The 23707-nt window shown below is 44.9% G+C and overlaps 2 protein-coding genes across 4 annotated transcripts in view; one reads left to right on the forward strand and one right to left on the reverse strand.

Moving 5' to 3' along the window:
* LOC129840726 (vang-like protein 1) overlaps positions 1-6149 on the forward strand; it is a 60217-nt gene extending 54068 nt beyond the window's left edge. For all 3 annotated transcript variants that reach the window (XM_055908851.1, XM_055908850.1, XM_055908852.1), the window contains 3 exons: positions 1-141; positions 2590-2824; positions 3058-6149. The exon at positions 1-141 is cut by the window's left edge and continues 7 nt beyond it. In XM_055908851.1, coding sequence (XP_055764826.1) covers positions 1-141; positions 2590-2824; positions 3058-3318 — 637 coding nt within the window. In that variant the 3' untranslated portion in view covers positions 3319-6149. The remainder of the gene's footprint in view (positions 142-2589; positions 2825-3057) is intronic.
* A 5183-nt stretch (positions 6150-11332) lies between these two features.
* On the reverse strand, positions 11333-23070 carry LOC129840727 (calsequestrin-2-like). Its single transcript, XM_055908853.1, has 11 exons — positions 22275-23070; positions 18346-18430; positions 16375-16475; positions 14296-14404; positions 13519-13592; positions 13271-13401; positions 12887-12932; positions 12731-12785; positions 12328-12428; positions 12136-12210; positions 11333-11960 (listed from the first exon to the last, which is right to left on the reverse strand). Exons 1-11 carry the CDS (start codon positions 22509-22511, stop codon positions 11742-11744), a joined length of 1233 nt encoding a protein of 410 aa, XP_055764828.1. The 5' UTR covers positions 22512-23070; the 3' UTR covers positions 11333-11741.
* Between the last annotated feature and the right edge of the window lie 637 nt (positions 23071-23707).

Consider the following 23707-nt stretch of genomic DNA (forward strand, 5'->3'; position numbering starts at 1 on the left):
GAACAACGCAGCGACCGGATTGGCCCACTCCCAGTCTAGGGCTATGATTGCTGCTGCCGCCCGCCGCCGAGACACCAGTCACAACGAGCTGTACTACGAGGAGGCGGAGCACGAGAGACGCGTCCGTAAACGCAAGGCCCGGTGAGAGACAGGTTTGCGGGGGTTTTCGGGTGTTTGGTAAATGAATGGAAGGACATATGGGGTTGTTTTTATACATATTTGTGGTAAAGGAGCCGTTTGGACATACCAACGAAACCGATACTAAAGTATGTCTCATCTCTTTGGTTTGATGTTAGATTACATTTACATTTGAATCGCTAAGCAGACGCTCTTATCCAGAGCAACTTATAATTAGTGCATTAATCTTAAGATAGCTAGGTGAGACACAGTTGTAGTAAGAAAGTTTTCCCAAAATAAAGTACAGTACCAGTCAAAAGTTTGGACACACATTATTTGTACTCTTTTCTACATTGTAGAATAATAGTGAAGACATCAAAACTATGAAATAACACATATGGAATCATGTAGTAACCAAAAAAGTGTTAAGCAAATCAAAATATATTTTAGATTCTTCAAAGTAGCAACCTATGCCTTGATGACAGCTTTGCACACTCTTGGCATTCTCTCAACCAGCTTCACCTGGAATGTGTTTCGAACAGTCTTGAAGGAGTTCCCACATATGCTGAGCACTAGTTGGCTGATTTTCCTTCACTCTGCAGTCCAACTCATAGTAACCATCTCAATTGGGTTGAGGTCGAGTGATTGTGGAGGCCAGGTCATCTGATGCAGCACTCCATCACTCTCCTTTTTGGTCAAATAGCACGTACACAGCCTGGAGGTGTGTTGGGTCATTGTCCTGTTGAAAAACAAATAGTCCCATTTAAAGCGCTAACCAGATGGGATTGCATATCGCTGCAGAATGCTGTGGTAGCCATGCTGGTTAACTGTGCCTTGAATTCTAAATAAATCACAGAGAGTGTCACCAGCAAAGCACCATCACACCACCTCCTCCATGCTTCACGGTGGGAACCACACATGCAGAATTCACCTACACCCTGTCTCACAAAGACACAGCGGTTTGAACCCAAAATCTCCAATTTGGACTCAGACCAAAGTACAGATTTCCACCGGTCTAATGTCCATTGCTCATTTCCTTGGCCCAGGCAAGTCTCTTCTTCTTATTGGTGTCCTTTAGTAGTGGTTTCTTTTCATCAATTCAACCATGAAGGCCTGATTCACACAGTCTCCTCTGAACAGATGATGTTGATGTATCTGTTACTTGAACTCAGTGAAGCATTTATTTGGGCTGCAATTTCTGATGCTGGTAACTAATGAACTTATCCTCTGCAGCAGACGTAACTCGGGGTCTTCCTTTCCTGTGGCGGTCCTCATGAGAGCCAGTTTCATCATAGTGCTTGATCGTTTTTGTTACTGCACTTGAAGAAACTTTCAAAGTTCATAAAATGTTCTGATTGACTGACATTAATGTCTTAAAATAAGGATGGACTGTCGTTTCTCTTTGCTTATTTGAGCTGTTCTTGCCATAATATGGACTTGGTCTTTTACCAAATAGGGCCATCTTCTGTATACTACCCCTACTTTGTCACACACAACTGATTGGATCAAACACATTAACAAATTAACTTTTAACAAGGCACACCTGTTAATTGAAATGCTTTCCAGGTGACTACCTCATGAAGCTGGTTGAGAGATTGCCAAGAGTGTGCCAAGGTGGCTACTTTGAAGAATCTCAAATATAAAATATATTTTGATTTGTTTAACACTTTTTTTTGGTTACGACATGATTCCAAATGTGTTATTTCATAGTTTTGGTGTCTTCACTATTATTCTACAATGTAGAAAATAGTAAAAATAAAGAAAACCCCTTCCATTAGTAGGTGTGTCCAAACTTTTGACTGGCACTGTAGTTATCAGCTAATTCAAGGCTAATAGGAAAAGACAAGTGCAGGTAATTGATTTATTTCTATATATTTTTGTAGTTAATCCTATGCCATGTAAAGTTTTTTTAGATGTTTCCAAAGCCCCTGTAGTAGAAGTATACACTACAACATTGCTCGCTGAACAACCACATTGTGCGCTGAATAACCACATTGCGCGCTGAACAACCACATTGTGCGCTGAATAACCACATTGCGCGCTGAAGAACCACATTGTGCGCTGAATAACCACATTGCGCGCTGAACAACCACATTGCGCGCTGAACCACCACATTGCGCGCTGAACAACCACATTGCGCGCTGAACAACCACATTGTGCGCTGAATAACCACATTGTGCGCTGAATAACCACATTGCGCGCTGAACCACCACATTGTGCGCTGAATAACCACATTGTGCGCTGAATAACCACATTGCGCGCTGAACAACCACATTGTGCGCTGAATAACCACATTGCGTGCTGAACCACCACATTGCGCGCTGAACAACCACATTGCGCGCTGAACCACCACATTGCGCGCTGAACCACCACATTGCGCGCTGAACAACCACATTGCGCGCTGAACAACCACATTGCGCGCTGAACAACCACATTGCGCGCTGAACCACCACATTTTATGTGCCCTCCTAGACTGGTGGTGGCGGTAGAGGAGGCCTTCACACACATCAAGCGCATGCAGGAGGAGGAGCAGAAAAAAGCCCCCGGGGACGTGATGGACCCCCGCGAGGCCGCCCAGGCCATCTTCCCCTCCATGGCCCGCTCCCTGCAGAAGTACCTCCGCACCACCAGGCAGCAGCACTGCCACAGCATGGAGAGCATCCAGCAGCACCTGGCCTTCTGCATCACCAACAACATGACGCCCAAGGTGACCAAGTGTTTTGATCAGTGGAGGCTGGTGGGAGGAGAAATCGGAGGATAAGCGGATTGTAATGGCTGGAATGGAATAGTTTGGGGTTTCATTCCATTCCAGCCATTACAATGAGCCCGTCCACCATCATCCCCCACTGGTTTTGACCAACTCCTTTGAGTGGCACCTTACTTGTATAGTAGTAACAAATAATTATGTTATTGGGAAAGTGCTAACTCCTCTCCTCATAGGCCTTCCTGGAGAGTTACCTGACCCCCGGACCCACCTTGCAGTACGGCCGCGAGCGCTGGCTGGCCCGGCAGTGGACTCTGGTCAGCGAGGCGTCGGTCACCAGCGGCCTCAAGGAGGGCGCCATCTTCCTCCTCAAGTGCATAGACTTCAGCCTGGTGGTGACGGCCAAAAGGATCCCCTACATCCAGCTTTCAGAGGAGTTCATCGACCCCAAGTCGCACAAGTTCGTCCTGCGGCTACAGTCAGAGACCTCTGTGTAGAACTGGACAACTGTTTTTACCACCACACACATTTTTTTTTGTTTGTTTTCAAAATGCTTTTATTTTGGGTTTGCAGTTTTATTTTATTTTGGGATTTTTATATTATATATAAATATATATGTTATACATGTTGGAATATATTATCCTTTTTATCTATGGTTTACCTGGTTTATGAGTTAATATAAAAAAAAAATTTAAAAATATACACCGGTGATGAATTTGACTTGTCTTGCATGCACACACAAGATTGAACTGGACTCTCTCGTTGAGATGGAACTGTAGATGAACAATGTGTGCACACAAATGCATATGTGTCAATGTCTATGAACACAATCAGTTGTTCCACCTCTGAAAGACTGATGCAGAGCTCAAGACAAGGAATTGTTTTAATGCCATGACTCCAGACAGAAAGTGGAGACCGAAGGAGGAGGGGGACAGCCATTTTGACATCTCACCAAAGAGTCAAATGACACTACTGTTGCCATGGACATTCCTTCATTCCCCCTCAGCCACACCACTACAGATGGTGAACTGCCACTATTTAACTTCTGGACAAAATGTTTCTGTTAAAAAAACCGTCTCAGGCCTGTCTGCTGTTCTGAAACTATAGCTACTTAATTCACTTTTTTTTAAAGTTACATGCACATGTTCTCTACATCTGTATATTGATTATGTATAAACACATTGTGATATAATGGTGTTTTAAGTCTATGCGTACTGGGTCAATCTCCCTCCCATTTCCTTATATCCCGATCTGTGGATGTACAGAGTAAGACATGAATATCAGTAGCATTCATTGTTATTCTGATATAAACAAAACCCTTGTTTTAGCTGTTATTGATGATGTTAAATAGAAATTAAAATACAATGCCAATTTATACGATTACCCCCAAGGCTGAAGGCCTTCTCTCCAGGGGATCTGTTAAAAAAAGTATATATTTTAGACCTTAAAGTATGTACTGTAGTATGGCTTATGCGTACAGCAGCACTTTCCCAGGCGCAATGTAGCAATACAACAGCATGTTATACTGCAGTACATCTCGTCCACAAGCCAGCTCTCTCTCTGTAACAAGGTTATTCTGTACTATACAGGACTATGTTCTTTTAAAAGTACTACTGTCAACACAGGGGCTCAGAATGGTCCATCCATATCCCATATTAACTTATGTAACATTTTCAACATACCATTATACACACATGGCTGGTTTGTAAAGCAGAGCTCTTCAAACGTTAAAAACTCAAAGTCGCCCAGATTAGGATCCCATAGGATCCTGATTGCTGATGTAAGTCAATATTTTGGAGATGTGCTGCTGTCTCGTTCCACTTTTACATTTTTCATAGGATGATCCCACTTCCCAGCTTAGTCATATTTTGATAACGTGTCCATTAAAGGACCCTGTATTTGCTGAAACTTTTTTATAAAGCGACACATTCATTCCCCGCATATATCTCTTCTCAGGGTTCATGCTTTCACTTCTATCACGCTTACTTTGCCTGATAGAGCACTCCGGGAGAGAAGATACACTGATTTGGACCACAGCCTCAATCTGCCTGTGTACCTTGTACGCAGAACTCTATTCTGTAGCTATTACCATTGAAAGTCTAAGCGGGTTAATTTAGCTAATCGCCTCTTGAGATGGTGAGTATGGTACTAGGGGGTGAAGAGGAGCCTCCCTTGTAACTCACCCGTCTGGTTAGTCTTCTATTACAATGTCATCAAGCAAGATATCATGTTGAGCCGTGAATCTGGGGACCTGATGGCTTTGAATATGTTCCTTATTTAAAAAGGATGAACATAAAAATCCCTCATGATATCAGAATCCTATATTCTCCCCTAGTGAATGTGGTTGGCAGATTGAGATTCATCCAGGATGAGTTGTTTCAGAGGTGATCAGGATCCTATCTACGTAAAATCCATGTAGAATGGACTTCTGGTTTGAAGAGCTCCTCCGCGGTATTACAGCTCTGCATGTCATTCATTAAAACAAAACTGTCCGTCAGCGCCCCCTGGCAGACAAACCAGAAGGTGTCAGACTTTGGTATGGCAAGGGGTTACTGTTGGGTGCTGACACATTCACAAACAAACGCATGGTGCCGTGGCAGGTTATACACAAACCATTTTTAACGATCAGCATGTGGCTCATAAAAGCCACTTGGAAATGCAACTCTCTTTGTTTTCTCAGTCGTCATGAAAACAAACATATTTTTATACATATAGCACTGGGAGTCTTTTGTACCCATAATTGATGGACTTTGTCTTTACATTGTATGTATTTATGTAGCTAAGCGTGTGCATATGCCATTCCCTTATCACATGCTCAGCCTTCCCTGTATTGACCGCAGATTGACGTTTATTGGGATTAGTTCTTCCCTGGAGGCTGAACTGAGCGATTTCCGCTAGATGTGCCAGTGGCGAAGTAAAATTGTCTGTATGGCAAAAATTCATAAAAACAAAAAAAATAGCTTTTTGTTCTTAATTTAAGGTTAGTGTTAGCAGTGTGGTTAAGATCATGCCTTTGTGCCTGTGCCAGCTATTGACCACTGTGTAGAGCTGCCTCCGGTACAGGAGTCATCCCAATAAATGCTAACCTGGGCATTGACCTCTGTCATGGTTTGCTGGCCTGGTCACAGATCTGTTTGTGCTGTTACTGTCAGGTTCTGCTAACCTGGCAGTAACTGATCTGCGACCAGGCTAAAGGTTAGCCAGGTTGCACCCATACTGTAGACCTCTGCTTTTTACTGACCTGACCACGCATTGTAACCAATGTGTCAATTTCACTATACAACATAGGCATTTGTGTAAAATAAACATTTGTATGAACATTTGTTAACTGGCTCTAAGAAGGACTGTTTTTCAAGCATTCCATTGAAAGGATATTTTTTTGGACCATACAACTATATCCTAGGCATGTCTGTGGTCCTAGGGTGGTTATAGGTGACACATCAATGAGTGCTGTTGGTACTAAGAAATCTCTTGTATTGACTGTCACCCAGGCATAGAAAGTGAAATTACCATTATTTGTTGCCTCTTCTGTGAAGGCTCAATAAGGAGCTGTCAGTGTGTATAATTGTCCCGACTAGAGTTCCACTACTTTATAAATGAATGCAGTGCAGCCAGACTACCCACAAGTACCACAGTGTGTTATGACCTATTAACTGTCAAACCCCATTTTTAAACATTGTGCTCTGTCATCGCCGATTAACAGTTTGATCCTGCTATATGAGCCAAATGTCAGCTTTTTGGGTTATTTTGGGGCTGGCTGGTTGTTGTCATGGTGCCCATAGTAATTGGCTTGCTGTCAGGCTCTCAGTGGGGCGCCACACAGCTTTGTGGGTAAATGAATGTGTGCAGCGGCGACGCATGTGACCTCATCCCCCGAAATCTAGCTGCGGTCCTACCTGTCACTACTCATCTATCACCGGTTTAATCCTCGCTTCTCCTTCGCTCTCCGGAAGAGCCACAGAGATACATTGTCAGAGTGTGGAGAGGAAACGAGAAGCATTTGCATCTAAATGGAATGTTTTTTTTCTCATACTTTCCCTCGTTTGGTTTTGTAATGACTTGGTGATGTGTGCTGGCCTGGCTGTGTGCAGACCGACTGAAGCAGAGGGAACAGACCAGTGGTATTTTGTTCTCACAGCCTGCTCTGAGCCAGGCCTTTTGGGCTTTGGGCTCTGCTGAACAAGATCAGTTCTGGGTAGGGCAGATCTATAGTACTACCCTGTGCTCACAGAGTCTGACGAAGCTCTCCTGACCAGGGAGCTTGACTCTGAAACACATCAGGAATACACACTGAAAGGTCCAATGCAGCTGTTTTTATCACAATATCAAATCATTTCTGAGTAACAATTAAGTACCTTACTCTGATTATTTTCAATTAAAATGGTCAAAAAGAAACAAAAATAATAAAGGGCAATTTCTCAAGCAAGAATTTACTGTAGCTAGGACTATCTGGGAGTGGTCTGAGAGGGGAGGGGAAAACAGACAATTGGCTGTTATTGGCAGAGGTGTGATACTCTTTCTTATTGGTCTATTAAATGAGAAGTTTGCTTTTGTAACGGATGTAAAATGGCTAGCTAGTTAGCGGGTATGCGCTAGTAGCATTTCAATCAGTTACGTCACTTGCTCTGAGACTTAAGTAGGGTTGCCCCTTGCTCTGCAAGGGTCGCGGCCTTTGTGGAGCGATGGGTAACGATGCTTCGTGGGCAACCGTTGTTGATGTGTGCAGAGGTTCCCTGGTTCGCGCCCGTGTCGGGGCGAGGGGACGACGTAAAGATATCTGTTACATTGGTGCCGTGACCCGGATCACTGGTTGCTGCGGAAAAGGAGGAGGTTGAAAGGGGGGTGAGTGTAACGGATGTGAAATGGCTAGCTAGTTAGCGGGTACGCGCTAGTAGCATTTCAATCAGTTACGTCACTTGCTCTGAGATATTAAGTAGGGTTGCCCCTTGCTCTGCAAGGGCCGCGGCCTTTGTGGAGCGATGGGTAGCAATGCTTCGTGGGCAACCGTTGTTGATGTGTGCAGAGGTTCCCTGGTTCGCGCCCGTGTCGGGGCGAGGGGACGACGTAAAGATATCTGTTACATTGGTGCCGTGACCCGGATCACTGGTTGCTGCGGAAAAGGAGGAGGTTGAAAGGGGGGTGAGTGTAACGGATGTGAAATGGCTAGCTAGTTAGCGGGTACGCGCTAGTAGCATTTCAATCAGTTACGTCACTTGCTCTGAGATATTAAGTAGGGTTGCCCCTTGCTCTGCAAGGGCCGCGGCCTTTGTGGAGCGATGGGTAGCAATGCTTCGTGGGCAACCGTTGTTGATGTGTGCAGAAGGTCCCTAGTTCGCGCCCGTGTCGGGGCGAGGGGACGACGTAAAGTTATACTGTTACATTGATGCTGTTGACCCGGATCACTGGTTGCTGCGGAAAAGGATGAGGTTGAAAGGGGGGTGAGTGTAACGGATGTGAAATGGCTAGCTAGTTAGCGGGTACGCGCTAGTAGCATTTCAATCAGTTACGTCACTCGCTCTGAGACTTAAGTAGGGTTTCCCCTTGCTCTGCAAGGGCCGCGGCCTTTGTGGAGCGATGGTTAACGATGCTTCGTGGGCAACCGTTGTTGATGTGTGCAGAGGTTCCCTGGTTCGCGCCCGTGTCGGGGCGAGGGGACGACGTAAAGATATCTGTTACACTTTTTCACAACAAAATCTATTTTTTAAATGTTAATTCCATGCTATAGAAGGGTCCAGACACTTTTATTTTGCGATTTTACTTGTTTTTGAAAAAAGTACACCAAGAAACGATTCACTTCCTCGTCGCAGTATGGGGGCTCTGAAAAAACACAAACAAAGGCTCCAAAAACATTACGAACTTAAACTGCAACATTATATTCCGTTTTGTAGCGACTCGAGCGATATCTCTCCTTCCATTCCAGCAGGAGGCTACACGGAGAATGGAACAGCTGGGTAGGGGAAACGTTGCATAAAATGCATCGCATGGAATATAACGTTGCAGAAATGCTGTTGAAATGTTTTGCTACCCATCCCCAAATCTGTGCCTTAACACAATCCTGCCTCGGAGCTCTACGGACAATTTCTTCAACCTCATGGCTTGGTTTTTGCTCTGACATGCACTGTCAACTGTGGGACCTTATATAGACAGGTGTGTGCTTTTCCAAATCATGTCCAATCAATTGAATTTACCACAGGTGGTCTCCAAGTTGTAGAAACATCTCAAGGATGATCAATGGAAACAGGATGCACCTGAGCTCAATGTCGAGTTTCATAGCAAAGGGGCTTACTACTTATGTAAATAAGCTATTTCTGAACCTGTTTTCTCTTTGTCATTATGGGTTATTGTGTGTAGATTGCTGAGGAATTGGTTTTATTTTATCAATTTTAGAAGAAGGCTGTAACGTAACAAAATGTGGAAAAAGTCAAAGGGTCTGAATACTTTCCGAAAGCAACTCTCCCCCTCAATCAATCGTCTATTTTTCTTTGATTTTGTACCAACAATAAACTTCCCTCTATGTCCCCCACAAAAAATGAACAAGTGTCAGGGCCACACTGTTGAGCTGATAGAGGTCATCTCCATCCCTTGCCTCATTCTCTACCTACTCTTATCCTCTTTCTTAGGGCCATGTCTAGAAATGATTCTAGCTAACCCTAAAATAAAATAAAACTAACCCTTTTCCTAACATTAACCTAATTCTCCTAGCCTGCTACGTTAATTCTCCTAACCTGCTACGTTAATTCTCCTAACCTGCTGCGTAAGTTCTCCTAAACCAGCTCCGAAAAGTCAATTTTAACAAAAGCTGTATCCCTTCTCGACCAAGCCCTTCCTTAATCCCATCTTCCATGGAACTTGTGCTGGTCACTGAAGCTGGCATGTAGTCCAACCCCTGGACTACATGCCAGCCGCTCTTTGCATTTACTTCAGCCATTATTCATGTTGAACATCACGTTTTGTCGTGACTCGTGACACGGGTATCAATAAGCCACAACCATAATTCACACACTCATTCTGGTCTTCAGTGTTTTCACTCCCCGGTTCCCATGGGGCAGGGAGAACATGCAGTGATCTGTCCTGTCGCCTACGGATACAACCTCTTAGCTCCTCCACCACATCCCTTCAGCCATAGCATGGCATATTTATGCATTTTGCCATAATCCAAACATACCGTCTGCATACCACAGCATATGAGTAGCTGGAGGGGGGTGATTTTAACTGAATCTCTCATTATTCATTTATACCCAGTAACACCGATTCAGCCAGAGTGTGTGTATGTTAAGTGTGTGCGGTTGCAGGGTGGGCTGCCTGTGCTTCCCAGCCTGCATTAGAAGGACTAACGATGTTGCATTATTCAGGACGGTTTGAATAATTCATAGTGAGAAGTGTATAGCCAGAGAGGATGCTGGTCAGGACTCTGGCTGGCAGTGTGAGATCTGACCTCACTATTTGATATTTTATTTCTTTTTTATTTAATTATTTATTAAACTAGGCAAGTCAGTTAAAAACAAATTCTTATTTACAATGACGGCCTACCCCGGTCAAACCTGGACGAAGCTGGGCCAATTGTGTGCCGCCCTATGGGACTCCCATCATGGCCAGATGTGATGCAGCCTCGATTCCAACCAGGTACTGCAGTGACCACTGCGCCGCCCAGGAGCCCCTGTAATGACGGGCCTGAAGCGCTCTCTCTCTCTCACACATGCACACAGTTGGAAAAAGTACCCAGTTGTCATACTTAAGTATAAGTAAAGATACCTTAATAGAAAATGACTGAAGTAAAAGTGAAAATAACCCAGTAAAATACTACTTGAGTAAAAGTCTAAAATAATTTGTTTTTAAATATACTTAAGTATCAAAAGTTAAAGTAAAAATATAAATAGTTTCAAATTCCTTATATTAAGCAATCCAAACGGCACCATTTTCTTGTTTTTTAAATTTACGTTTAGCCAGGGGCACACTCCAACACTCAGACATAATTTACAAATTAAGCATGTGTGTTTTGTGAGTCCGCCAGATCAGAGGCAGTAGGGGTGACCAGGTATGTTATCTTGATAAGTGTGTGAATTGGACCATTTTCCTGTCCTGCTAAGAATTTAAAATGTAACCAGTACTTTTGGGTGTCAAGGAAAATGTAAAAACTCCATTATTTTCTTTAGGAATGTAGTTAAGTAAAAGTTGTCAAAAATATAAATAGTAAAGTACAGATACCCCAAAAAACTACTTAGTAGTACTTTTAAAGTATTTTTACTGAAGTATTTTACACCATTGCACGTACACACCAGTGGAGGATGGTGGGAGGAGTTATAGGAGGACTGGCTCATTGTAATGGCTGGAATGGAAGCAATGGAACGGAGTCAAACGTGGTTTCTATATGTTTGATACCGTTTCATTAATTCCATTCCAGCCATTGAAAGGAGTCCGTCCTCTTATAGCTCCTCCCACCAGCCTCCACTGGTACACACACATACACACCCAAAACCTTTAGGTTGCATTACAATTATTCATACACTATCACATAGTTATACAATCAAGTATTTATGGAATCAAGACAACATAACCTGGTCTCATAAGAACCTTTACATTTACAATCCTCCGCCATAAAGAAGCTCGAGCTTTCATTTAGAAAATGTAAAAAGTCATTCTATGATGTACTGGTGTTGCAGTTTATTTCACAATCTAATTAAGTATTTACCTGCTATGGTCTGAGAAATTGCATGGTAACAATTGGTTATTGTAGTGCTTCTAGTACAAAGAACTGAACACTGCAGATAACTACCTGGTATCAAGTAGTAAAGCTATACATGTACATATTTAAATAAATCCCAAAGAAACCAAGCGTTTACTATTCGATAATTCTCTATAACTACCATTTACCAGACTGTTCAATAAAACATAACCCATGCAATCTCTGCTGGACTGCAGGTTAGTCACTGTCATCATGGTCATCATAGTCATCACCATGATCATCGTGATCGTCACTCTGGTGCCTATCCTCCCTGTCAACCCCGTCATAATCGTCCTTCACATCATCGTCATCCTCAGTGTTGACCTTCCCAGAGAGCACGTCTTCGATCCAGTCCTCCAGTTCCTCAGCTGTGGGCAGGTCTTCATCGTTGGACATGTCCAGCCAGACACTGTCCGCCTGTCACAGTGGGGGTCAAAGTTCAACCACTGGCCACCTCATCCAATTCAATTTTGTCTTCAGCTCAAGAGGTAATACAGATTATATTGTAACGAGATGTCCAGAGGTGTTATCTTACCATTACGTTGAACCAACAGGTGGAACACAACTTAAGTTAAAGGAGTGCTCAACTTACGTCTGTCACGTTCACAACTCCAATTTGAGGCTTAAACAGGTTCACCTTGAAGGTCTTCTCCCAGTATGTGGTCAGCTGGATCGGGGAGACAGACACAAGGCATTGGTGCAGTTTATAAAGCTGACCATGCACACCAGATGAAACAGGTCATCATATACAGTACGATGGTGTGTGTGGGGTCAGAGGTCATACCAGTGGGAAGTCATCAGGGTCAATCCACACTATACTGAGCTCAGGGTTGTTGGTGTTGTCTCTGGCCACGTCTTTCAGGATCTCCAGGAACTCATAACCATCTGGAGAAATCACAGATGGACAGCTTAGAGATATTTGTACGCACCCATTTGTGTCCCTACCCATGTACTGTATTAAATATGGAATCCGCATTAGGGGAAACAGCGCCACTGTCCGCCCCAGCACCTTTGTTATTGTTTTTATTTTGTGGCCAAATGGAGGAGAGGAAATTGCAGTACCTATTCTGCTGTTCTATCTGTGGTTTTCAGTAACTTCTTTGTTGTTGTAACATCCCAAACGGACGTTGCAGTTTCAACATTTAAGGATTCCAGCTTTAAAAATGAGAAAATAAAGATCAACAAACCGGGGTCTTCCTCCTCAGCAAAGGCTACAATGTGGATCCCATCCAGGTTATCCTCCTGGGAAAGGGACATTGAATTTGTAAAGGGTACACATATAATACCACCAGTATAATTCCCTTTCCTCAGGGAGAGGTACAGTAATACTGTAGGTAACTCACCCATGTCTCAAACATGTCCTCTGCACGCAACTTTCTCAGAGTCGCCCTGCAGAAGACAGACCGCAGCTACACAACATTTCAAGAATATCCAACAGTAAACTGGCTCATCCATATGAGATCAGGAAGAATAACAGTGATGATGTGAAAAATGACTGGATTCTAATGATCTGCACCAACGGGAGAAGTTAGAACCACAGAACTAAAGGGTCGCACACATCGCATTGAATGTGGATCTCCTGTTCATCTACCAATCGTTCAGTGAAGTCTGACTTACAACATTTTCACGAGATTCTACATTTAAATCGGTTTGCACACTGTTCACTCTCGGCAGGCAAACGCTATTGGTGTGTTCGAGCCCTGAAATTCTATATTTTTTGGTGTTACCTTTTGTGTTGGTGGACAAACTCCACTATCTCCATCTCTGAGAGTTGCCTGCCAGGGAGGATGGCTGGTTCCTCCATGAAGGGCTCATAGAAGTTCACCTCGTTCATCTTCAGAGAAAGGTGCTTCGCCGTCTGCATCACAACACACATACTTAACCATCACTGATGTTGTGTAGAAACTGATCTAGATACTGTCTACACACACACAGGTTTGACTTGATTCAGGTTTGTGGAGTGTACTGTACTTACAGCTTTGTCGAACGTGGCGAAGAACTTGATATAGGGCTGAAACCGCTCGGAGGCCTCCTGGAACGCCTTGTAGTCTGATAGAATGGAAGAAGAGGAAGAGAGAGAGAAAGAAAGAGATTACAGTTTGGTAGGATTGCATTCAAAACTCATCTTCCTTCAGAAAGCTATGTGATCAGGAAAACAAGGGTTGACATTCAATTTCAATTTCCCAGCGTAATCTCTCTCCCTCCTCCTCCTCAGTAACAGAACCATTTTACATCCAGCTTCTGAGGCGCCAGGCTATCCTCTCAATAAGCCCTAAGGTCACGGCCGTAGCACCTACAATCTTCTCTCCGAAATAGGATTTTTCCTAATAAAAGCTATGAGATTTTATCTTCCCTTCTCTCGTTTCTCTGTTTCTTCTTTGGAGCAGCACTGTCTATAATTGCTCTCGACCTATCAGACAGAGAACTAGAAACTATTAAAAGCCTCTCAGGAGGCAAGAAGGAGTGTAGATCAGCCTAGAACAAAGTGTCTTTTTAGCAGCTGGCTTAATGGCTATTTGCCTCTATTAAGTCCTATGTGGAGTAGTGAGCTTCTGGGGAGTATTGGGCAGGAACAGCAGGGAGATTTTAAGGGGGCTGATTTGGACAGCTGAAGTATGAAACCACACTGAGACGAGTGCACCTTAAAGCAAGGGACAATTTCTCACTCCCAACAGTTCTTCACACAATTCACTTGTTTGACTTGTGTGAACAGGCATGCTCATAATGCATGCTTTGGCATACACAGACTCACATGAGTCCTCTCCCTTGAAGTAACCAATGAGGCGTATGTCTTCCTCCATCCTCTCAAAGGCCCTCAGTTCCATAGGATTACTGATGAGCTCCACTGGGTCCTCCAACACCTAGGGGGCAGAGCAGCACAACAGCATGGCCATTCATTAACACAGTGGGAGAGAGTGGGCTGTGATGAGTGAGTTGCCTTTAATAACAGAAAAGTTGCCACTTGTACCAGGCAAAAAGCATTGCTTGTACTGTACATGCAACAGAAGTTTACTCCTTGCGTTTATCTTTTATTAATTCATCATGTTTGCTCTCTACTCCCTTCAAACCATCAGCTGTATTTACCAGTTACAACATCCCTTCAAACACTAACTCTGCTTATTTTCCCAGGAAAGACAAGGGGGAGAGGACTTACAGTGTTCTCCCGCTGAGCCTTGCATTACATTGCAGCATTTACATATCATCTAACGAGGCAGAGGCTGTTCATTTTTTATAACATGATGAGCTTGGAAGTCTTCTCCCCTTGTGGTTCTATCCCTCTTACACTGGAGGAAGAGACACCTCCCTCTTCCCTCTCTCTCCTACCTCCCTCTTCCCTCTCTCTCCCATGTCCCACCTCCCTCTTCCCTCTCTCTCCCATGTCCCACCTCCCTCTTCCCTCTCTCTTCTACTTCCCTCTTCCCTCTCTCTCCCATGTCCCACCTCCCTCTTCCCTCTCTCTCCTACCTCCCTCTTCCCTCTCTCTCCCATGTCCCACCTCCCTCTTCCCTCTCTCTCCTACCTCCCTCTTCCCAGTCCCACCTCCCTCTTCCCTCTCTCTTCCACCTCCCTCTTACCCCTCTCTCTCCCATACCCCACCTCCCTCTTCCCTCTCTCTCCCATGTCCCACCTCCCTCTTCCCTCTCTCTCCTACCTCCCTCTTCCCAGTCCCACCTCCCTCTTCCCTCTCTCTTCCACCTCCCTCTTACCCCTCTCTCTCCCATACCCCACCTCCCTCTTCCCTCTCTCTCCTACCTCCCTCTTCCCTCTCTCTCACATGTCCCTCCTCCCTCTTCCCTCTCTCTCCCACCTCCCTCTCTCTCCCACCTCCCTCTTCCCTCTCTCTTCCACCTCCCTCTTACCTCTCTCTCCCATGTCCCACCTCCCTCTTCCCTCTCTCTCCTACCTCCCTCTTCCCTCTCTCTCCTATCTCCCTCTCCCCTCTCTCTCCTACCTCCCTCTTCCCTCTCTCTCCTACCTCCCTCTTCCCTCTCTCTCCTACCTCCCTCTTCCCTCTCTCTCCTACCTCCCTCTTCCCTCTCTTTCCTACCTCCCTCTTCCCTCTCACCTCCCTCTTCCCTCTCACCTCCCTCTTCCCTCTTCCCTCTCTCTCCCCCTCCCTCTTCCCTCTCTCTTCCACCTCCATCTTCCCTCTCTCTCCCCCTCCATCTTCCCTCTCTCATCCACCTCCCTCTTCCCTCTCTCTCCTACCTCCCTCTTCCCTCTCACCTCCCTCTTCCCTCTCTCTCCTACCTCCCTCTCCCCACTCTCTCCCACCTACCTCCCTCTTCCCTCTCACCTCCCTCTTCCCTCTCTCTCCTACCTCCCTCTTCCCTCTCAACTCCCTCTTCCCTCTCTCTCCTACCTCCCCCTTCCCTCTCTCTCCCACCTCCCTCTTCCCTCTCTTTCCTACCTCCCTCTCTCTCCTACCTCCCTCTTCCCACTCTCTCCATCTCTCTCCTACATCCCTCTTCCTTCTCACCTCCCTCTTCCCTCTCTCCTACCTCCCTCTTCCAACTTTTTCCTACCTCCCTCTTCCCTCTCTCTCCTACCTCCCTCTTCCCAATCTCCCCCACCTCCCTCTCTCTCCTACCTCCCTCTTCCCTCTCACCTCCCTCTTCCCTCTCTCTCCTACCTCCCTCTCACCTCCCTCCCTCTCCCACCTCCCTCTTCCCTCTCTCTCCTACCTCCCTCTTCCCTCTCTCTCCCACCTCCCTCTTCCCACTCTCTCCCACCTCCCTCTCTCTCCTACCTCCCTCTTCCCTCTCACCTCCCTCTCTCCCACCTCCCTCTTCCCTCTCTCTCCCCCTCCCTCCACTTTGATCCTACTCACATCCAGCAGGAATTCCACTAGGGTGTCTGCTGAGAGTTCCCCGTCAAACTCGATCACACGGTCGTCCTTGAAGATGTACAGACTGCCCTCCTCCTCCAAACCTGAGGGCCCGGAGGAAAGGACGATTCAGGAAGCATTGGTGACTGAGTGCCAACTGGAAAACAAGCCTTGACAAATACCTATTTTGTAGAGGTTATGGTATTTTGATATTTGTGATGTAAAGGATTAGTTCAGAAGCCTTGTTTCCATATTCATGTTTTGTGACCAGGGATTTGCCTGACCATATGACCTGCCCAGGAATATAAACTCAGCAAAAAAAGAAACGTCCTCTCACTGTCAACTGCGCTATTTTCAGCAAACATAACATGTGTAAATATTTGTATGAATATAACAAGATTCAACAACTGAGACATAAACTGAACAAGTTCCACAGACGTGTGACTAACATAAATGGAATAATGTGTCCCTGAACAAAGGGGAGGGTCAAAATCAAAAGTAACAATCAGTATCTGGTGTGGCCACCAGCTGCATTAAGTACTGCAGTGCATCTCCTCCTCATGGACTGCACCAGATTTGCCAGTTCTCGCTGCGAGATGTTACCCCACTCTTCCACCAAGGCAAGTTCTCAGACATTTCTGGGGGGAATGGCCTTAGCCCTCACCCTCCGATCCAACAGGTCCCAGGCGTGCTTAATGGGATTGAGATCCGGGCTCTTCGCTGGCCATGGCAGAACACTGACATTCCTGTCTTGCAGGAAATCACGCACAGAACGAGCAGTATGGCTGGTGGCATTGTCATGCTGGAGGGTCATGTCAGGATGAGCCTGCAGGAAGGGTACCACATGAGGGAGGAGGATGTCCTCCCTGTAACACACAGCGCTGAGATTGCCTGCAATGCCAACAAGCTCAGTCCGATGATGCTGTGACACACCGCCCCAGACCATGACGGACCCTCCACCACCAAATCGATCCCGTGCCAGAGTACAGGCCTCGGTGTAACGCTCATTCCTTCGACAATAAATGCAAATCCGTCCATCACCCCTGGTGAGACAAAACCGCAACTTGTCAGTGAAGATCCCCTTTTGCCAGTCCTGTCTGGTCCAGCGACGATGGGTTTGTGCCCATAGGTGACGTCGTTGCCGGTGATGTCTGGTGAGGACCTGCCTTACAACAGGCCTACAAGCCCTCAGTCCAGTGTCTCTCAGCCTATTGCGGACAGTCTGAGCACTGATGGAGGGATTGTGTGTTCCTGGTGTAACTCGGGCAGTTGTTGTTGCCATCCTGTACCTGTCCCGCAGGTGTGATGTTCGGATGTACCGATCCTGTGCAGGTGTTGTTACACGGTCTGCCACTGTGAGGACGATCAGCTGTCCGATCAGCTGTCTTAGGCGTCTCACAGTACGGACATTGCAATTTATTTCCCTGGCCACATCTGCAGTCCTCATGCCTCCTTGCAGCATGCCTAAGGTACATTCACACAGATGAGCAGGGACCCTGGGCATCTTTCTTTTAGTGTTTTTCCGAGTCAGTAGAAAGGCCTCTTTAGTGTCCTAAGTTTTCATAACTGTGACCTTAGGGGTGGCAGCGTAGCCTAGTGGTTAGAGCGTTTGACTAGTAACCGAAAGGTTGCAAGATCGAATCCCCGCGCTGACAAGGTAAAGATCTGTAGTTCTGCCCCTGAACAAGGCAGTTAACTCACTGTTCCTAGGCCGTCATTGAAAATAAGAATTTTCTCTTAACTGACTTGTCTAGTTAAATAAAGGTAATAAAAAAAAAAATTGCTTACCATCTGTAAGCTGTTAGTGTCTTAACGACCGTTCCACAGGTGCATTATGGTTCATTGAACAAGCATGGGAAAGTGTTTAAACCCTTTACAGATCTGTGAAGTTATTTGGCTGTTTACGAATTATCTTTGAGTCCTGAAAAAGGGACGTTCGTTTTTTTGCTGAGTTTATGACAAATTATGACGTACCCAGTTTCTTGGCAACTTTGGCATCCTTCTGAGAGTCAACCATCCCAAAGCCAATGTCCTTGTCCTCCAGGACCTGTGCAGTCAGCTGAGGATTTAACAAGACACAACATTTGTCATCAGCCAACTTGGTATTTCAACAACGTAGCAACAATGTGTTGGTTGGGGTGTCGTGGGCACTTATTTCCTTATGATCCACCTCATTCATTAGACAAATTCAGCATTGTATTAGTCCACTGTGAGAAATATAAATATATAACCTGCTTTCAAACTCAACTTCCTCTCTCCCTGATGCTTGGAATTTGGGCTAGCAACTGCAGCCAGTGCTGTCTTTGTCTACACAGCTTTGATCACCAAGGTTCTAGAGGAGCGCACCCTGTGGACTGACTGTGGGAGAAACTCCTTTGTAAGTGTCAGCACTGTTTACTGTTCAGAGAACACTTCTTCAGAGAGGAACAAAGGCCTCCAAACTACCACCGCACTGCAGAGGGCTAAAGTGGAGTTTGACTCAGGTCCTTTTGTTGTGACTGGGGCTGGTATTTCTAACTTTTTGAAAAACAGATGTTTGCAAATAGTTAAGCTACTGTTTAGTATGCATCTATACTGTCACAAGAAGCAATGGGGCCTCTTTCATTAATTAGTTAATATATTCTGAGCCAAGTAAGTAGTTACAGTGCTTTCGGAAAGTATTCAGAACCCTTGTCTTTGTTCACATTTTGTTAGGTTACAGCCTTATTCTATTCTAAATTGATTAAATAGTTATTTTCCCTCATCAATGTACACACAATACCCCATAATGGCAAAGCAAAAACGGGTTTAGACATTTTTGCAAATGTATTAAACAGAAGAAACAGAAATATCACATTTACATAAGTATTCAGACCCTTTACTCAGTACTTTGTTAAAGCACCTTCGGCAGTGATTACAGCCTCGAGTCTTCTTGGGTATGAAGCAACAAGCTTGGCACACCTGTATTTGGGGAATTTCTCACATTACATTATTCTCTGCAGATCCTTTCAAGCTCTATCAGGTTGGATGAGGAGCGTCGCTGCACAGCCATTTTCAGGTCTCTCCAGAGATGTTCAATCGGGTTCAAGTCCGGGCTCTGGCTGGGCCACTCAAGGACATTCAGAGACCAAGCCATTCCTGCGCTGTCTTGGCTGTCTGTTTAGGGTCGTTGTCCTGTTGGAAGGTGACCCTTCACCCCAGTCTGAGGTCCTGAGCACTCTGGAGCAGGTTTTCATCAAGGATCTCTGTACTTTGCTCCATTCATTTTTCCCTCGATCCTGACTAGTCTCCCAGGCCCAGCCGCTGAAAAACATTCCCACATCATGATACTGCCACCACCACGCTTCATCGTAGGGATGGTGCCAGATGTCCTCCAGACGTGACGCTTGGCATTCAAGCCAAAGAGTTCAATCTTGGTTTCATCAGACCAGAGAATCTTGTAGGTCTGAGAGTCATTTAGGTGCCTTTTGGCAAACTGTCATATACCTTTTACTGAGGAGTGGCTTCCGTCTGGCCACTCTACCACAAAGGCCTGATTGGTGGGGTGCTGCAGAGATGGTTGTCTTTCTGGAAGGCTATCCCATCTCCACAGAGGAACTCTGTCAGAGTGACCATCGGGTTCTTGGTCACCTCCCTGACCAAGGCCCTTCTCCCACTATTGCTCTTGGTGGTTCTAAACTTCTTCCATTTAAGAATGATGGAGGCCACTGTGTTCTTAGGGACCTTCAATGCTGCAAAAAGTGTTTGGTACCCTTCCCCAGATCTGTGCCTCAACACAATACTGTCTCAGCACTATACGGACAATTCCTTCGACCTCATGGCTTGGTTTTTGCTCTGACATGCACTGTCAACTATGGGACCTTGTGTGCCTTTCCAAATCATGTCCAATCAATTGAATTTACCACAGATGGACTCCAATCAAGTTGTAGAAACATCTCAAGGATGATCAATGGAAACAGGATGCACCTGAGCTCAAGTTCGAGTCTCATAGCAAAGGGTCTGAATACTTATGTAAATAAGGTATTTCTCTTTTTTATTTTTAATAAATGAGCAAAAATGTCTAAATCCTGTTTTCACTTGTCATTATGGGGTGTTGTGTGTTGATTGAACATTTGTAATTGAATCCATTTTAGAATAAGGCTGTAATGTAACGAAAAGTGAAAAAATTCCAGGGGTCTGAATAATTTCAGAATGCACTGTATAAACTATAATTATAAGCTGACCTAGAAACAATGCTGGGACATTGGGGGAATCAACATGGGAATACACATAATCATCACGTCCTGATGGTATGATATTGCTCTGTTCTACAAGAGAAACGAGGTAATTCTCTCTCTGAAACTACCCATCAACCTTTTTCATTTTTTTTTATTTCACCTTTATTTAACCAGGTAGGCCTGTTGACAACAAGCTCTCATTTACAACTGCGACCTGGCCAAGATTAAGTAAAGCAGTGCGACAAAATCAACACAGAGTTACACATGGGATAAACAAACATACAGTCAATAACACAATAGAAAGTCTATATACAGTGTGTGCAAATGTAGTAAGATTAGGGAGGTAAGGCAATAAATAGGCCATAGTGGCGAAATAATTACAATTTAGCAATTAAACACTGGAGTGATAGATGTGCAGAAGATGACTGTCCAAGTAGAGATACTGGGGTGCAAAGGAGCAAAAAATAAATAACAATATGAGGATGATGTAGTTGGGTGGGATATTTACAGATGGGCTGTGTACAGGTGCAATGATCTGTAAGCTGCTCTGACAGCTGATGCTTAAAGTTAGGGAGGGAGATATAAGACTCCACCTTTGAGAAATTACAGCAATATAACCCATAGAGTTCACTCTTTAGGTCAGGGGTGTCAAACTCATTCCACGGAGGGCCGAGTGTCTAAAGGTTTTTGTTTTTTCCTTTCAATTAAGACCTAGACAACCAGGTGAGGGGAGTTCCTTACTAATTAGTGACCTTAATTCATCAATCAAGTACAAGGGTGGAGTGAAAACCCGCAGACACTCGGCACTCTGTGGAATGAGTTTGACACGTTTATCAAGTATGGAAAAGGGCAATAAGACATTATTCTAGTTTTAGTCTGTTCTTTGTCATGACATGTTGTAACAGATACGCTTCAGTGTAAGTGACAGAAAGGTATGTGTGATTGAGGTGCCATTTGGCTTTGAGTAATCTCTGACATCAAATCTTTGTTTTACAAAGGCTTCTAATATGGTCATATAGCAGCTGTCCAGGCACAGAACTTATTTCTCTTGTCCACACAGGGTCCAGCAATCCTCAATAAAAATGTCCTGGTGGCGCATAAAGATGTCAACTCTATTTATGATGTCACCGGAGTTGAAGTGACAGACGGTTAACTTCAGCGAGGGAAGACATGTAAATCAACCAGCTTGGATGTGATGGAAAGACGATGCTGACCTTGGGAACAAACAGGTGCTTTTACAAAGACGTATCTAAGGAACTAGGATGTGTAACATATCTTCCATGTCAATTATAAAATTATATGTATAAATTCACTGTGATTACCATTAAGCCTTAATTAAAGCTCTACATGTCCACATTCTCATCTGTTAAAATGACATTTTGTCTTGGGGTCGAATAATAATCCCATAATCCTATTCACAACCTTATTGACCTTGCTTACCAGGAAACATTTACTATCCGGGATCCTTGGAACGTATCTACCCTAAACCTTTACCTTAACCATAATCATAACCCTTACCTAACCCTAACCATTTTAAATTTCAACTTCAATGTGGGGTAGGGACATCCCAAGGATTCCGGATAGCACTGACCCTCAGACAAGGAATGTTGGCCCCTGTTGGCTGACCTATAGCATCTGAACATCCCTGCACTACTTTCCACCCTCTCTCTTCTCCACTCTCACCTCATCTCCTCTTCCCCCTCTTACCTCCAGCACAAGCTCAGTCATCTGAAGCTGCTTCTGCCTGCCTTTGTGAGCCGGCTGCGGTTCATGGTAGAGTAGGCATAGCATGTCAAACCTCTTCAGAGCCTTCTTGTAGTTGCGTTCGTTGATGTGCAGAACGCGGTCCTTTCCGTCAAAGCTGGGGAACTCCAGTCCCTGCTCTGCAGAGCACAGGGAGGCCAGGTACAGACAGGGCAATAGGGACAGCCAGAGGAGCTGCATGCTTCTTAGAGGGAAATGCCCACTAATGGACAATGAGTAGGAACTGGAAGAAGCAGGGGAAACTATACAGAACTAGAACCCTTGAGCCTTCAATGGGTAGTAGCCAGTACTAGCAATCAATTTGCACCAGTTAAAGAAACAGAAAAATAAGGTTTTGAAAATAACAAGCAAGAGAAGAATTGTTGTTTGTCCCAAAGTCTCCAGCTCCGGTTGTATTCTTTCCTTCACTCTCTCTCTCTCTTCCTCACACTCTCTAGTTCTCTTTCTGCCCCTCTCTCTCTTTCTCTTTCTTTCTTTCTCTCTAGTTCTCTTTCTGCCTCTCTCTCTCTAGTTCTCTTTCTGCCTCTCTCTCTCTCTTTCCCTTCTTCGTTCTCTCTCTTTCCTAAACTATCTCTCTCTCTAGTTCTCTTTCTGCCTCTCTCTCTCTTTCCCTTCCTCTTCTCTCTCTTTCCTTCTCTCTTTCTCTTTCTTGCCTGCCTCACACTGTGGTTGAAACAATAAGTCCCCAAAAGTGAATCTGGGGAGTTTTGGCAGAGTGGAAAGCTCACAATAAAATAGCAAGTGACCCCCTCTCTATTGCACTTTCGGGGCCTTTTTATGAGGCCAGTTGTTTCTGGGCTTAAAATAACTGTTGGTCTGCAGAAAAGAGGACAGATAGATAGATAGGAGAACCCCAGGGGGTTTCCACTGTCTCTCTATCAGCGCCTGACATGATGAAACATCTCTCTAGCTGTCGGGGGAATAGCCAAGGAGTTGGGATGTGGGGCAGAGGAGAGAAGTGGATCTGGAGTGAGAGGGTTCACCATTCTTTTTTGGAATGAGTGTGTTTTCAGTAATGTGAAGTGCTGTTACAGCATGCATGTTATCCTTATACAGTAGAGTGTTTAAAGAATAATAGGTCTAAAGCCTGATCTACAACGTGAAGGAAATGTAATCATTGCCCTCACACAAGCCACTGTTTGTGCTAAGGAAGCCACAGTGTGTTTAGCTAACATTCCAATCCTTGTACTCCGTGTCATATGCCAAATGGCAAGGAGTGGAATGATATCTTAACAGACTGGTACCCAGACTAACAGTGTGTTACCATGGTGCAGATGAGCGTACTGAATACAGATTTGTTCATTGTGTAATGTAGCTCCAAGGCCGGGTAGAGAGGGCCAAAATACCACTTACAATGCCATTGAAGACATGAGAGA

The sequence above is a fragment of the Salvelinus fontinalis genome, chromosome 41 (genome assembly GCF_029448725.1).
Source record: "Salvelinus fontinalis isolate EN_2023a chromosome 41, ASM2944872v1, whole genome shotgun sequence".
Classification (NCBI taxonomy): domain Eukaryota; kingdom Metazoa; phylum Chordata; class Actinopteri; order Salmoniformes; family Salmonidae; genus Salvelinus; species Salvelinus fontinalis.